Source organism: Phalacrocorax aristotelis, chromosome Z, assembly GCF_949628215.1.
Source record: "Phalacrocorax aristotelis chromosome Z, bGulAri2.1, whole genome shotgun sequence".
NCBI classification, from domain to species: domain Eukaryota; kingdom Metazoa; phylum Chordata; class Aves; order Suliformes; family Phalacrocoracidae; genus Phalacrocorax; species Phalacrocorax aristotelis.
Window position 1 is genome coordinate 62,151,270 of NC_134311.1, and position 17,510 is coordinate 62,168,779.

The 17,510-nt window shown below is 42.9% G+C and overlaps 1 protein-coding gene across 2 annotated transcripts in view; it reads right to left on the reverse strand.

Moving 5' to 3' along the window:
* The window catches only part of MAP3K1 (mitogen-activated protein kinase kinase kinase 1), a 61,854-nt gene extending 46,562 nt beyond the window's left edge, over positions 1-15,292 (reverse strand). Inside the window, exon 1 of one of the 2 annotated variants that reach the window (XM_075079962.1) lies at positions 15,073-15,292. Coding sequence is in view for 1 of the 2 variants with exons in the window: in XM_075079963.1 (XP_074936064.1) it covers positions 13,907-14,376 (470 nt within the window). In the remaining variant the exon portion in view is untranslated. Of the gene's footprint in view, positions 1-13,906; positions 14,405-15,072 lie in introns of those variants that run through there. The other variant, XM_075079963.1, reaches the window with a different exon arrangement.
* Between the last annotated feature and the right edge of the window lie 2,218 nt (positions 15,293-17,510).

A 17,510-nucleotide genomic window follows, 5' to 3' on the forward strand; every position in this document is an offset into this window, starting at 1 on the left:
CAAATTTAGGCTTCACATTTAAGAAACTAATTCTATATTTCAGCTGTATTTAAAATCCAGCCTTCTTTTTCTGCATAAGTAATTCTAATTAAAGGGGGCACAGTAAAGAAAAAAAGAACAGAAGATGCATTCATCTCCAGAAGACAGATAAATCAAATACCGACAAGAGAAATTCAGAACTATTAACTGTAATTTAAAAGAAATTTGAGTAACTTGAGTGGGGTTTTTTGTATGAACATTCAGACAGAAGTATATCAAGCTAGAAAGCAGCAATAGAAGACAATGTGTTTAAAAACTCAAAATATAAAAAAACCCACTGAATAAGGGATATGATAGTTACTTTGAAAAAAGCCTAATTACAAGGAAAATGAGACTTTAATGAATGAGAATCAAACTGGATATAAAAAAAATCAAGAAGTTACTAGCTAGACATTTTGGTGTGGTTCGTATCCCTATTCATGTACCAGCATGTACTTAAGGCACAGGTGGGGCCCAACTTACCTAATTCTTCTTTGATTTTTGGATTTGAAGAAGCACAGCTCATTTCTGTTTGAACTGATTTCTGTAATTCTCTCTACACTCAATTTGGTTAAAGTATCTTCACACTGTAAAAATCTAATCTTGCATAGCTCAAAAGAGTGTCTATTTTTTCTTCATTCTGAAGCAAGTTATTATTTGCTCACTCTTGTACTAGACTCATTAGACCAATCCACAATTTTTAGATAGACTTCATTTATTTTCAAGCAGCCATAACTACTTTACTCAAAATTCAGTGAAATGAAAATTAAGAGGTAATTCTGTTCAAGAACATTCATTCTTATTTGGAAAGATCAAACTGTTAAATCTGCCTTATAAAACTTTCCTCCAGAAGTTTCACAGGTGTTTTTTCCAGAAACAGTCATAAGTGAAATCTAAGTTGCATGTTGTCCACACTTCCACAATATATTTTAAGTTTTAAAATCAGAGCCCATATGAAAAACAGTAGCAACCTAAAGCAGAGTTTTTTTAAGCAATACATTTAAAGATCAGAAACACAAAATACAAACTAGGACTCTGACCTGAAGCAGTAATACCTGCTGTAGTAACAAAATAATCGTAAAAATGTGGGAAATAGAGTGCAAGGTTTCACTGAATCAACTTAAGAAAGGGGAAATTACCTTTGGGTGAAAGATATTTCCTCTGTAACAAGGGGGATAATCAGTAACAACAACTGAATATGAAGAAATACCCTGAGGTGCTACCAAGAATGCTTTTTCTCACCAGCTGTGCTTCAGCATATGGAAGGATAAAGCAGCACCATATTAAACAGGTGATTGCTGAGCAGTTTGACCAGGGTGGCAGCTGTACTAGTTTACAGTCCCATTTGTGACTACCCTGCTGTGTTATGGCTCCTCTGAATGGACTTTCAACCTTAGTTAAAAACAACTGTGCTAACATGACATTGTAGGAAACTATCCCAGAATTTGTCTGATTGCTACAAATTCATAAGCCAATTCCATTTTCTTTACTTTGCTACACAATATAAATTTTACTTTGAAAGAATGAAAAAAGTAGGGAAAAAATCCACACTTACAACTCCAGAAGGTGCTCTAGTTCAATGGCATTGCCACATATTAAGACATTACAAAAAGAATCTTATGTCAAATCAATGTGTGATCAAATGTCTTACAAAGTTAACTACCATCACTGAAACACACTTGCAATATGCTAATTTTTAAGGCCAATGAAAAGCATACTATTCCTAAAGACCTTTGCAAGACAAATGTTTAAGACAAGAGGATATCTGTGTGTTAAAGCAAATGCTATAACATGCAGATCAGTTCCTTATTAAATTTTAACAGAATATTCAAAGATTAAGCAAATATTTCTGATCATTGAAGACATCAGCTCATTTTACTTCTTACCATGAGGTCTTGTCTTACAGTAGTAGCCCCTCAAAAATGGGACAGTAATTGAGAAAGCAGTCTTATTTCTTTGAACAGGTGTGTGTTTTTCTAGTCACTATTAAACTACATCACATACATAAAATACCAGAAATAAAAACTAGTTTCCAGGAAACACTGGTGGAACTATAGTTGGGGGAAGTCTGTGTGTGGAACAGGTCATGTCCCTGTGTCTTACTAACGGACTGTATATGGAAATACTTTTCTCAATAAGTTAATCTTACACTAGGTACTGCAAGTGACCTGGTTGTGAACTAGAAGCTGAAGACTGGTATCACCCATTGAATTAATTGCTACACGAAACTGACAGGCAGTCTGTGGCTAGGGTGACAGAGCCCAAAGTCCACGTGGAAGTCCAAAGGAAGATGCAACTTTGGAACATAGTTGGAAAAAGGCTGACTTCAGCCCGGACTGCACAGGACCAGTGAAGGATACACTGTCACATAATCGTACCCTGGAAAACTGAAGGCATCTGCACAGTCAGCTTCACTCACATTTCTAACAAATACTACACGAATGTTCAGATACAGGACCCCACTGTATCTCTCTGAGCACTGGAGACAGGGAATGTCAACACATGCAGAAGACAGGCTTCCCACGTACTTGGTTAGCTGTGTCTGGGCTAAGCATTAGCCAGCCAGCCGCACACCTACACAATGTTAGAAGCAAGCTGCTGTACAAATATGGAACAGCACAGTTCTCAGTTCTTATACCCTGACCGACCATTTGCAGCTTCTGAAGGACTACTGTAGTTAAACTGAAAGAGTTAATAATTTTAAATCCTGTAACTATAGATTATTTTAGCGACTGCAAGTAAGTATACAGTAACCCAACAAATCCTTATCAAAAGTCACTATGGTAAGAACCAGCTACACTAACTACTTCCCTTGTGAAAGCCAGCTTTATCCCCTCCCAGTTATAAAAACATGCCATTTATTTTAACATGGAAAGGGAGTAACAGTGCTAGACCCATATTGACTCATTTCCCATTTCCTTTTAGGTACCAAAATGCAGACCTTGTCACAATAAGGCTCAAAAATGCAATGAGGCAGACACTGGGCCATCCGGAGAGAAAGTGAGATGTTGGATCTCTGAAGTGAACTGGGCGGGGTTGGGGGGAACCAAGTTCTACACAGTATTTTTTTTCTCCAAAAGTGATTGTAAAGAAACCCGGGAAAAGATTGGACAGACTGTTACTGACAAATGCCAAAACCTTCCCCAGTTATAACTACAGTGAAAACTTTGACTACATTTATGCTATTATTTGTGACTTCAAGTAAAAAAACAGTTTTAAAAATTTCTTTAGGGCAAAATCCATAGGCCTGTTTTGTGCCTCCTCCAAATCATATGTTTGTCATCACGTTTACTGCACAAAAAAAAAAGTGTTTTGAAATCCAGAGGCAACGGTGTCTTTTCCCCCAGAGCTTAACTGAAAATACCTAATGGAAAAAAGAGCCTGTCCTTAAGGTACCAGCTCCTGTAACACAAGCTGTGTTCTCCCCACAGAGGGGAGACAGAGCACAGCTGGTCCCAACTAATACAACCAGTAGAGCTCTTCTGCACAGATGAGAGTGTTTCACAGATGTGGAAACACTGCAATAGCATAAATCAGTCCTCCATCTGTTTTTCACTTTGTTGCAAGCCAGTTTACCTACTTACTCGTGTGCAAATCACGGATATGTGTAGCCCTTTTAGCTCTAAGATCAAAGAAACTTGACATACACTTTCTACCAATGGTAACCAGAGATGGTATAAATTTGTTCAGTAGTCTTTCCCTTACAAACATGAATTGGAACAGAGCTGAATTATTTCCCATTAAGCTGGAAGAAGCAAACTTTGAGTATTTTTCCAAAATCTTATGGCTCCTTAAGTATAGCTATTTATAGTTTTAACGTTCCTAGGTATATTAAAGAAAAAAAAAAACGGAAAGAAGGAGAACCACTCATTCTTACTTTTGACAGCTTTCACTGTTATAGCCTTTGAATCTGGGTTTTAGTCATGACAGAAACTCACCATTTTCAGGTATTTCACAAATCAGCAAGTACCAAAACACTCTCAGCACAGCTAGGCAGAAGCAAGCTAAGAGTGCTTAACATACCTAAATTGAAACACACATTTATATGTGGATGTTCTTTTAGAACCAAGAGGTCTTGCACTTTGTAACACATATTACACTACTGGATCTTGCATCCTTGCTTTTTCCCCAAGCTCTATCAGCACCTGCTGCCTGAAGCATCAGAGACTGCCCACCTCGGTATGGGATTCATAAGGTTAGCAAGTTTTACACAGCTGAGCGCCACAAGATGCACAGCACCTACCTAGTCATTGTGAGTACAATAGGTTTGATGCTAGCATCGTCCTACTGCCAGTCGCTGGACAGAGCTGAAGAGCAGACAAGGTTCACTCAGAACCCTGCCAGAGTCACACAACTCCAAAGCGGGCATAGCAGTAATTCAGGTCCTGATTTTCCTCTGAATTAGGATTCATGTTTTGAACAAAATCTGAATTAGAGAAGCTTCACCTACTTCGTGGTAAACCTTACTTTATTTCAGCCTAAGGCACCAATACCACAAATGGGACAGACACACAAGAAGTGAAGACTCACTCACAAAGGATACCCATAAAGCCTGTAAAGCACCACCATTGCGTAAGGTTTTTACTAGAGGCTCACTCGCAAGATTAAAGCCTGTATTTTTGTTTGAGTCCCAATTATTTAGGTTTCAACTACTTACGTGCATAAGAGTACTTTAAACACAGTGGAAATACTTACGCATACAGCTAAGCTGCTGCCTGGAAAAAAATACTTTGAAAAGAAATTATTAAGCAATTCAGAAAAAGTCAGAGACCCATTTTGATGAAGCTCCTATGGACTTTGTCTACATGGTAGAAGCTCGCAGATTCCCTACTAGTTCCCCTTGCTAGCTCCTTGGTGGTCCACCCCGTGGGCTGAAAGGAAGCCAAAAGCCTGAAAGTTCTGACTGTGCTCTCCTCTGCAGCCTTGATTCCCAAGGTCTACAAGTGGCCTTCCCTGGCAGCAGACCTGTATTCCCATTTACAGCCAATTTTAGAATTCAGGAATGTAACTCATACATAGCTGATTTCAAAATGCTGAAGCAATTGTCCTTCCCCACTTGGCTTTGCTAGGCATCCTCACTAGTGGCAGAACTGTAAAATACTGCCACAAACACGTCAGCACAGGTCAGAACAAGCAAACAGTAGAGCATACTAATCTTCTGCTGAGGTACTAAGGGGAATTATACACTTTAGCATATTTACCAGGAGAAGAGGGTTTACTATTGTAGCTGAACATGCTGGAACTTAACCACATGCTTAAAAGACAAAACTAAAGATACAGTAGCACTACTCCTCGCATCATAGGTACACATAGCTACCTAAAGAGCTCATCTATACTTAAAAAATTTAAATGTAAATAATGTCATTTCAAGACAAAGTATAATTATACTCCAAATGAGTTTAGAAAGATGAACATTAAGCAGTTTCATTAGTTTAATATAATTAGTTAGAGAAAGTATAGGAAAGATTTGGTTAAAGGCAGTACCTTTCTGAGAAATGCCAGAGTTTTCAAAAAGGTCTGTGATGTCATTAGCAAACTTATACAGAGTATCCCAAAAGCAATATCCAAGGAAAGTTACTGACACTGATGTATTTGGGACAGACAGTAAACATTTGAATGATATGTCCATGGGAAAGGTCTTGATGACATCTCATAGGGCAATTTTCAGCTCAAAACCTTCAACAATTTTTTTTCCATTCAGAAAGTCCAGCTTCCACTGTAGAAAAGAAACAGAACCTGTAGGAGAGTTTAGGATTGCAGTCTGCCAACCCAGATCTCTTTCATGGATAGAAAAAAAAGCTTCGCCTGAGAAATACTTCTGGGCTGAAATGGTAAGTACCCGACGTACAAGGAAACACTTCACATTTGTTTATTTTACTGATCTGCTGCTTTCTAACTCTTTCCACCATGTTTTTCATTCCCAAGAGAGTCACTTAGACTCATCTGGCTTTGAAGTACCTACACAAGGAAAAAGCTTTCTAAGATCTGAATCCTCCCCTACCAACAATATAGCTGAAATGAGTGACAACAGTAACCATTTTGAATGGAGGCATGCTGACCTGCACCACAAGCCAAAAGCAATAGTCAGGCATTACAGTACTGCAATCCACTGCAGCAGTTCTAAATTGCCCTATATCACCTAAGCCAAACACTTTGCCAATCATTAATATTTTCCTCACTGAGCTTGCTGAGGATATAAGTGTATGTTGGTTTACAATACTGAACACATCTTTACTTGAAAGCACCTTACAACTCTGCACAGATGGAAGACTCCGAAATATTTTATTACTCAGCTCCCTGATGAGGATTATCTGCCTTCTTCCCACAAAAAAGGCAGTACTGAGTGTCAGTCCACACGTCAATCTTCAGTGAGAGAAACCAAATAGAACAGCCATCCAATCTTTTCTGTATCAATTTGGAACAACACACTTCTAAAATGACAACCCTGAAGACTATCTGCATTGCTCTCTGCCAGAGATCTGCATGGCTTAAGGAGTTTCATTTCATGCCTTCTTGTACACAAGGCCAGGGCAGGAGGCGGGGGTGGGGGGCAGCTCCGTCTCCTCCCTCTTCCTGTAATACTGGCTTAAAACAAATACAGAGAACAATCCGCATGTTTTAGGACCTCTTCCCCACGTACACACCCCTGCTTTTCCTCCCAAGAGCCTAAGGGAGGGCTAAGAAACATGCAGTTGCAACTCAGAGTAAATTCTTGTCAAGGGAAGAAACTAGAGCTCTCAGTTAATTTTAGGAAAATGTTTGAAGAAGGTGTGAACAAGGTTGTGTGGAGTAGAACGTACCCATGCAGGAAATCCTGGCCCTAGCCTTGGAGGTTCAAAGACAAAGCTACTTCTGCTGGTTACAGTGACCTTGCCAGAAGCCAGCAGCCACCACTGCCGGGCAGGCAGTGAAGAGCCTGGCTGCATCTGTTGGGCAGCATAGAGCTCATTTCCACACATACCATGGAAAAACCGAACAGAAGCCCCAGTGCCCCTGCACTTCCTACAGGCTGGGGCATCTGATGTGCCTGCAGAGATCAGGAAACCTACTGTATGGAGCTGTTAGTCACAAACAAATGCAGAACTTAGCAAACCAAAACATTAATATCTCTCCTATATTTACAGAAAAGCTCATTTTCTAGAACTATATGCAGGCATTATTGAAACAAATTTTTGAAAAATAAACTTATGCATATTAATATTGTTTTAAGAGAAGCTCCATTCAGCTCCACTCCATTTAAGAACCAGCTGCTCATATTTCCTTTGAAAGTCTGAACTGGGTAAGAACTTTATGCAACTACAGGAGCCATCACCTATGTTTTATTTACATTAATAATTCAACAAGATTAATAATATAGATCCTTAATATGGCAGATCCTTTCCAAATTTTTAAGAACACAATAGCACCATTTCAGTGAGCTTCCATGCTAGTCACAACTGCAATATTTTCTTACATTAAGCAAACAAGTCTTTAGTCATAGGCTAAGCATCTGTAGAGGTATTTACTTTAGTGAAATAAGAAACATTTCAGATATATTTTATGCGAACATTTAAGATACTGATCACAAATCTGGTGGTAAAGCTAAAACTTCCAACAAGAGAAAAATTGAAAGGAATATTAGTATCATACTTGGCAACTCTGCAGTCTAAAAATGTGGAAGTAGTAAAAAAAAGTGTAAAGTACTGATAAACTGAGAAAGCTGTCACTGACTACACATGAATTTTCAAAGTGCATAATCAGCAACCAGAAATTAAGGTATGTCATAATTCAAAGCAATAATAATACTGTCTTAACAATTACAATAAACAAACATTTGCCTGCTAGAGTATATTAATCTGACAAACTCAATAAACCCTACATGAACTGAAAACTGGAGGTCACTGCAAGTTCCACCACACATTTCAGATACCTGCATTTTTTATGCTTTTCAGATGCAGAACAGTTAAATATTACCGGAAGGTAATGGGGAGGCCCTATTATCCACTGAGTTTTGAAGTTCCCCTTTTAAAAAATACAATTACAAAAATAAAATTCTGCAGGTATTTATTGGCAGAATGGGAGGTAACACTGACAATTTGTTTAAAAAACCAGAACTGCTTCTCAATTTGGTATTATCACAAATCAGATTTTTTTTCCTTCAACACTTAAAATATTTACAGCAAGCACTTTCAGTGTCTGAAACAAACAATCCCAAAGATACAAGCATGATAGTCATACAGGACATACAGAAAATCCTCAGGCTGTAAGAGGGTACTTGAGAGAAATAACTAGTGAAATGAAACGCGTATCCGTGGGTCAAAACAAGGAGTATTAGTTGCATACCTTTGAGGTTTAACTACCAGCTCACAAAAGGCCCTGATCATCATTGCTGACAGCTGAGCAAAGATTCATTTGAGTTTGCTCAAAAGCAAGGTGACTGGATGCTCAAGAGGAGCATGGAAAAGAACTCACAAAACAAGATGTCACATGTGGTCAGTCGTTAGTGTGGTCCAGCAGACACAGCTCATTTTTCCCCGTACTCTGCTCCCACCCTCCACAGTGACCCTGGGTAAGTCACAAGGAGCTGCACTATCAACAGCAGTGTGAAAGCTATTGATAAGAAATACTAGGGAAGATTTGAAGTTACATAATAAGTATATTAGCAGCATTCCATTAAAAATTACAATATTAGGAAAAGCGAGATGAGAATGGTATGATGTTATATTACCATGAATGATGTGAATAGTTTACACATCAGGGACACAAAAGAAATATATGGAGACAGTGTAAAGCAAAGGTAGATTGACCTGAATTCCAGTTTAATCTCATAGAATGTCATTGAGTATTCCTGTTTCACTTCTGTGTTTAAAAGAAAGAGAAAAAACCCACCTTCTGCAAACATCTTCAAACTTTAGTCATCAAATGCTGAGCAGTACCAAAAACTTGGATGTTTCTGAGCAAGATTGAGAGGGAATGATGCCTCTATCAGCTTTTATTAAGAAAATTTGAAAAGTATTTCATCAGTTTTCAGACAGAAGGTAAGCTTTGCAATTTCAAATTACTCTTAGATATCAAGTACATAGAGCTGCTTTTTATTCAGGACATTTTTCAACCAAGATCCAACAAAACTGATCTTCAAAAAAAAAAAACCAAACCCACAACACAACAATAACCAAAACCAACAACCCCCTCAAACAGACAACAAAAACCCAAAACCCAACAAAACCTAAACCCCCCCCAAACCAAGAAACAAACAAAAAGCCGCAAAACACACAGAAAGAAAACCCAAACCCACAACATATCTGATAGGAAAGTAATAGTCAAGACTATTCACTGACAAGCAGGATTCTCCACTTCTGCAGTGTGGTGAGACAGGAAATTGGAACCGTCCTGCAGGCAACACACTCAGCCTCCGGGTAAAGATAAAGTGGGAGGGAAGCAACAGAAAGCAACTTTCCACTTAACCACGCTCTCCTAGTCACTTAGAGACAAGTAATGAAGCCTTCTTAAAGGCTTTCTGTCCACTTTGCCTCAAGCAAACAAATGAGCTGTAATTCTAGAGTTTTAAGTGAGGCAGAGCAGATAAAAAGTAAAATAAGATGACCCTTGGCTCTTTGCAGAGAATCCTCCAAGAACACAGAGGTTAGCATTACAAACTCAGAACTCAAACTGGATCCCTTCTCTTATCACCACTGCTGCTGAAAACTAGCTTTACAAGTTTGTTTCAAGAACATTTACATGACAACGTATAATTTCTATTTTAAGCAAGCCGAAGCCAAGTTTCACCAATACTGGAAGCCAGCAAAAGCCACCCGAAGCATTCCCACAGTCACCCCACCCCCAGTCTCTTGTTTCCACTCCCACCTCATCCTCTCTTTTGCATAGCTGTACCATTACCTTTGCTCCAACTTCAAACGAGAACAAATACATTAGCACACTAAAGGTCTCGTCAAGTTCAAATCCATCATATAGAAGGAAAAACTGACCCTCAAATCTTGTTATCTACAGGTTCAACCTTTGGATAAGGCACAATCACACATGCCTAAACGCAGGTATTGCACCTAGTGGTACTTGGACTCCACTGAGTGCCAGTGGAGACTCAACCTTTAGTATCACTAAATCCAATGAGACAGAAAGCTCCAGGTTAGCTACAATCTATTGACTTTGCATAGGAACAAAGAAACTGCCATACCAGATCAGACATTTATGCAGAGCCCTACAACTTGCAATTAACTGAGAGTGATATAAATCAGACATGGTAGAGGGTGACCCTCTTCCAAAAGAACTCTCATGCCACAGAGCACAGAAAAGGTACAAGGTGGATTTTCTCTCACAGTAGTATCCAGTTCAAACTGGAAGCACAAAATTTGATGGCTTATTTAAGCAGCCAGTTAAAAACATTCAGCATTGTGGACTTGGTTAAAACACAAAAAATTACATCTTACCTTAACTAAGAATAGCCAAGGTCAATAATAAGCTGTAATTTTTACCTTAGCTACATTTTGACAAGACGAAGAGAAAGTTATCATCATTGCAGTTAAAAGAAAAGATAAAAAAGAGCAAGTCAAACCTTAGCCATGCTGTGCTTTCACTGTACGTGCAGTGCTCTGTTAAAGCATTCATGTCCTCCTTTGAAAGTCAAAGGTGCTGCAAATAAGCAGAGCTAAAACTAACAAGCTTTTGCTAGTACACTTGTACGTATAGTCAGCACTCGGTTTCAGTGTGTCTTTAGCGTCTCTAGCAGGGATCAAACAGCAATGGCAGAAAATACAGTATAAATATCTACAAAGGCTGTCTTGCAGCTCAACTATCTGACAAGTCTGCCGTATCTAGCATATAATTTTCAAATTCAAACACTTAGTTTTCACCCAAGTCAGAGAGTACATGGCTACTGTATGCAGAAGAGATGAATTGCAGCACTTCCTTTAATTTATATAAAAACATGGTGATGACAGTATAACTAAACCTGTACTTGCAGATGTAATAAGTCACCTACACCAATTTCAGATACAAATAAACATCACTTAAAGGGTCTCAATGTTTTAAAAGAACACTGTTAAGGTCACAGAGAAAGAGGTACATTTTGCCTTCACGGATTTTCCTCAAGTTACAAGAAACACCACACTTATCAGTGAAATAAATATTTGGATCTTTTTATATAAACCATATCAATATACTCTCAATATAGATATGGGATAAGAGGTCTGAAGTGCTTTATGTTGAAGCTGCATTTCCTACTAAAACAACTCCATCCTCCTCTTACAGTGATATAAAAAGATAGCTCAGAGCATTCACAGCTTTTAGTGACAATATTTGCTCTACTGCTGTGGCAAGCAGAATGATTGAGATTAAAGCAAAAGGGTAATATTTGCATTTAGGACTTAACAGGAGAGTCAGTTTCCCTTCTCAGCTTTGTTCTGAGGCTCATGCAGGTCTTCCAGCATAAACTGAAACAGAAAATCTATTTAAAAAGAAAGTAACTGTAATACCAAAGGGAGCGATAGGGGGACTGTGGAGCAAGCACAGTATCTTTTAACTAACAGTAGATCCTTACACTAGTACAACTACTGTATTTAAGAAGAGCATAGAAAACCTCCACATAATACATTACTTTGATTATATCCTTCAGTTTGCCTCTTAATAAATGTCTGGGCAACAGCTGCACACACAAATGTAATGTGTAATATGCTGTTACTCACATACAAATTAACTTCCCTCCTTTGGCTAGGACAAGTCAATTAATATAACAATAAGGGCAGAGAGATGTTTTAAATGCTTGATATGGCCTGACAAAGTAGTACTTCGTCTAACATCTGTTTACTGGTAACACATCATACAGAATTACCAAGATATCCTATAAATGCTAATGTAGAGTATTTCTGAAGAACAATCACTATTAATGTCGCCATGTATTTTCAGCTGTACTTATGATAATCTACTTTGAATTTATCTCACTAAAATACTAAAGGGAAAAGCACTCAGCATTTAGTATTTTCTATGATTTGTCAACATTCCTAGTCGAATGTCAGAGAGCATTTAGGAGAAGAGTTTTAACTTGTAGCCACACTCAAAACACTGACTTGTCCAAGTGCAGGTACCTCAAAGCAAGCAAAACTGTCCATGTGAAAGGAGAAAATTCCACAGCTGCTCTGTCATTGCTGCTGTGGGACTGACTAGCAAGGATGGACTCAGTGGTTCAGCATCAATGCTACATATATTGACCTTCCTGAACCTCTATCATCAAGCCTAATTCCAACTTGCTATCACCATGAGACCAAGTTGTTTTAAACGTGCTCTGACACTGATTCTTTGTTTTCCCTGAAAGCCATGAAACTGATTACATTCATAGTATAATTTACAGTACCTTATAATCTCATTACTTGATAAAGACAAAGACAGTGCTAAGAGTCATAAAAAGACATGTTACTTACTAAAGCCCATACATTACCCCACCAAAACACTTAAGATTTCCCACTAATTCTTCTGTAAATACACAAGCATTTGTCTCTTACGACCACAACATATCAAGTATTTTTACAGTGTCCTTGAAATAGACGAAAGTTCATCTGAATTGCTGAGAATTCGTATTAACAGGACATTGGTCTAGAAAACAGTTCTTATTACAGTAGTCCTAAGATAAGTCAACTTTTAAAAAAATATCCCTGAGGTTTAACTGACATAAGACACAATTGAAAAGAGCATACAAGTCGTGTGTCCAAACTGGAACTAGATTTCTTATGAGATTTAAATCATTAGCCAGACAAACTTTAAGGCAGCATTAAAATAGGTCCTCAGGTGTTACTACTAAGTCCTTAAACTACACAGTCCACATCATGTATAACCTTACAAGTAACCCATATGGAATTGTATGTTTCACATCAAAAATCACACTGTCACTACTGCAGTGTCTTCCCACGCTCTGCTAGTTACACCGAGCAAGTGCACACTGAGGCTGAAATGTGCTCTGAAGTACTTAAACTGCTTCATCACGGAAATGAGCTTGCTTTCATCCCGAATACTTCCACACATGTCAAATAGGCAGAATATGGTCAGTTCTATAAAAACCTCAAGAAAACGGACTGATCAAATAACACATACAGAAGACAAATACGGGCTACAAGGACCAGGGCACTAAATGAAACCACCTAGACGAAACCAGCATAAAATCACCTTCCCTTGTAAAAAGCAGAGGGGGCATTTATGTTTGAAAGCCTTTTCTCCTTACTGAGAGCTAAAGAAATCCGTTCTGCAATACCAAGACACGGCAAACTGTAATTAAGACTTCGGAAAAACAGTTTTTTAAAAAAAAAATTACTCAGTGTGGCGCAGCGAACTGCTAGTGCCGCGCAGGATAGGGCCAGGTGCCCGGTGAGCCCCCGCGGCAGGAGCCCGGCCCCGGCCCGCAGCTCTGCCGGCAGAGCCAGCGGCTCCGCCGGGGCCCGGACCCACCGCCTGACACATCCGGCCCCCGCCGCCGCCGCCGCGAGCTCGAACTTCAAAGACTTTCGGGGCTCCGGCAGAGGTTAAACACAAAAGCCCCCCCTCCGCACACACACACGCAGACACTCAAACACCAGCCGCCCCCCGCGGCCGGGCCCCGCGCAGCCCGACCCGCTCCATCGATCGCCGGGCCCCGCGCAGCCCCGAGCCGCTGACAGCTGCGGTCGGCCCGGCCCGGCCGGGCCGCCCCTCCCTCACCCACGCACCAGGTGCCCCCGCGCCCCGGGGGAAGGCGGCGGACGAGGGCTGCCCGCCGCGCCCCAGCCCTGCCGCTCCTGCCGCCCCCGCATCCGCTGCCGGGCGGCCGCGGCGGGGGAACGGGCGCCGGAGCCCACCCAAAGCCCTCCTCACGGCAACAGCCACGCCGCTGTCACCCGCCGCCGCCCCCCCGCCCCGGCGCCCCCCTCACCTCCCGGCGGGGGACGGCTCCATCCTCCGCTCCGCGGCGGGGTCGGTCCCCCCCGGGCTCCCCACCGGCAGCGGCTCCAGGAGCTCGGCGCAGCGGCTGGGGGAGGCAGCCGGGCTGGCGGGGCTGGAGCGCGGCGGCCCGGGCAGGTAATGGAGCAGCAGCGTCTCGGGGGACTCTGGCGAGGAGGAGGTGGCGGCGGCGGCGGCGGCAGCCGGGAGGAAGAGGGGCGCCTCGGGCAGCCGGTCCAGCTCCACGCTCCGCACTTTGCGCAGCTGCTTCCGTCTCCAGTCAGAGCGCTGCTCCCGGCAGCCGCCGCCCGCCTCCCGCAGGAGCCCCCCGACGCTCCCAGCGACGCTCCCCGCCGCCGCGCCGCCCTTCAGGCTCCCGCAGGCGGCGGCGGCGGCCGCCTCCGCGCCGCTGCCCGAGGGTAATCCCGACGACGAGGAGCGATCCCCCTCCGCCGCCGCCATTTTCTCTGGCGGGTCACATCGGGCTCCCGAGGACCGGGGGAAGCCAGCGCTCTGACCCGCTGCGGAAACAGCGCTGCCTGCGCAAACGGCGTACAGAAGGAGGCGGAGGGGGGAGCAAGAGGCGGGTGTGGATTGGTGGCGGCAGGCGGCGCGGGGCGGGGCGGCCGCCCGTAGGTACGGTGGGGCGGGACCGCGTGGAGACCCGGCCCGCCCACTCCCGCGCAGGTGTTGGTGGCTGGGGGGAGCTGCGCCCGCCCCCGCCGCGCGCCGCGCCCGCTCGTCAGGGGCAGGCCCGGTCCGTGCCTGGCCGCCCGCCGACGGACGGACGGACGGACGGACGGACGGATGGGAGGGCGGGCCGGCTGGCCGCGCCGCGCCCGGGAACTGGCGGAGGCGCCCGTGTGGGCGAGCCGGCGGGCGCTCCGGCGGCCCTGGGGCGGGGAGCCGCGGCGCAGGGCCAGCTGCCGCCCTGTCAGGAGCTGAGGCGCGGGGAAGCCCTTCCCGAAACTCGGGCAGCGCCGCGCCCCAGCTCGCAGCACGGCGTCTGCCCGTCCCCTCTCCCCAGCACCCTCAAAACTCCCCCGGGCGCCGTCCTCTCCGGGAGCCGGCCGCAGGGCGAGGAGGGAGCAAAACGCCTGCGGTGCCATGCTGCGCTGCAGCGAGCCGCCGGGAAATCGCCGCCGTGCCCGCGCTTACCTGCTCGTTGCTGTCTGGGAGTAGGACGAAATTCAACGCATATCCGTGCTTGCAGCCGTCACGCGTCCTTCTCCGGGCTGCCTTCACTTGGCAGGCGCCGCTCCACCCGTCCTTAGATGCTTTTCCATGTCTGTAACTACTTAGAAGCGTTAACGTCTCGTCGGAGCGCGCCCGTTTCCATATGTGCATACGTACGCACATCCAGTTTAGATTATAGCCTGCCACATATACCTACGGGAGAGAGGAGAAAGGCAGGAGACATCACATGACCACAACCTTGGGAAGGTCCAAGTCAAATTTGCTCTTGGTCTAGATTTCCACTCGACCACAATTGGGTGGTTTTGCTTTCAACCTCCGAGCTGCAGAGAAGAGACTTAAAATTTTGCAAGAACGGAAGGGCGTGCATTGCTGTCGGAAAGGTGCCGTTTTGCTGCCGTTAAACAAGCCTACCTACTTGAATGCTGATTGAATCTGAGACGAGGAAAGAAAAGCTACATGTTGCTATGCATGCCTGGTTGTTTTCAGGATGGAGTGATTTTGGATACAGAAGGCACACAGTTCAAAGCACTTTTCTTTAGCTGAGTATCTTATAGCAAATTCTGAGAAATGAGCCTGTGTGCCCCAAGCGTAACATTAAGTGTAACATCTCGACAATGATTATGGTCACTTTGCTGGGATCACTGCTTTGACCTGAAGCGTTAGCTGAGTGAGAAGTAGCTCCTAAGAGAAGCAGATTCTTTCTTGCCTTACAGATGTGATCAGAAGCTGACCTAAATGTAGAATCTTTGCTGAAGGATATGACAAGCAGATTAGAAGAGGTCTTTCCCTCCAGACTCGTAGAAGTGGCATGAGACTAGTTGCATACAAATTCCAAAGCAGATGGTTGAAATGAACTCAAATTATTACCAGTTCTTGGCAGCATAACCTGCATGTACACAGGATCCTCTAGGCTTCAACAGGAAAACAAACCAACAAACAGTGCACTATTATGTATTTTCAAATATTCCTTTCTGCCATAAAATAACATTTGCAGAAAAAAAAAAACAACCCAAAACTAAAACAAAACCCCTATGCTTTTAAAGCATTCTAAACAGAAAAGAAAACAGTTTTAGGAATTTGCTAAACACTTTTCACATGGAGGAGGAATACAGCTTTGAATAGCAATTGGTTAGACAAGGGTACAGAGAAGAAAAAGGAAATAACTAATAAAAGTAAATCTAGGAGACCTTTTGGTCTGAGAGAGTCCTCGGGGAGACATCTCCCAGAGTGCCAAGGCTCCAACAACGCTTAAAGGAGAAGGAAACTTGGGAAATTCAAGGCAAAATGTCAGAGTGGCAATGGGGTACTGAGGAATGTGCATGTGCACTGAGGTGAAATGCCCTCTGGAAAGTGGCTAAGAACAGGGCAAAACATGAAATCCAGGAACACTGGGAGGCACCAGTGTAAGAAAGAATTAACTGCGGACAAGTGCTCTCACCATCCCTCTTAAGGCACAACTTTGCCTTTTGAGAAAGTCCAGCACTAGCAAGGTTTTGAGTTACTTTTGAACAAGATGCAAAGTGGAAAAACCTCACTATTTAGTCATTAAAGAATACATGGCATGCCTTGTAAGGGCTGTTTATCCCCTGATTATTGGCTGTAATCCAACTCTAATAAATGACATTTTGCCTATGATCCTTATATTCACCATATTGTCTCAAATGGATGCTTCTCCACTCTGCCTTGACCAGGGAAGCACAGTAGGAGACAAGAAAACTTCTCACTCCAGAATGCTAGGTAATGCAATGCCCGTGTGCAACATAGATTTATGCACAACAGAGGCTCTACTAGAAGTACTAAATTCTGAAATCAGTAATTGAACATGCTGAGTGACATCTGTGTTGTCTTGTGATCTGCTCTTAAAAATCCTTTTGCACTTAATCAATGTGAGTTGACCTGATCGTAAAAAGCATAAAACTTGCTGAAAAGCTCAGAAGACTCTCTGTTACCTCTTGCACAGATTGTTTTTCAGTCTCTCTAAAATACAGCTCTGGAGGGTAACATGAGACTTTTAGCAGTTTTCAGTGGGCCTGTTTCCCCTAAGTCATAAGTGGTGGCACCCAGGGTTTGTTATGAAACAGAAGCCTTTGGCCTCAAATTAGCATCGTGCAACATTTGGAACATCAACTGTTGTACACAAAGAAACTTCTGTTTGGGAAGACACTTAAGTTTTTGCAAGCCAAGGACTTTCCTCGTTGCACAAAACCTGTAACAGTATAATGAATAACCAACAATTTTCAACACGCTAGAGATAGGAATCTGCCATGCCCCTGAATACATAATCTAGGCATCATCATCCACAAACAGAATAAATATAACAGATAACACAGTCCATAGCTTCTGGTCTTGACTAAACATGCAAAAAGTGCTTTAATACTGTATACAAACTAGATTCTCTC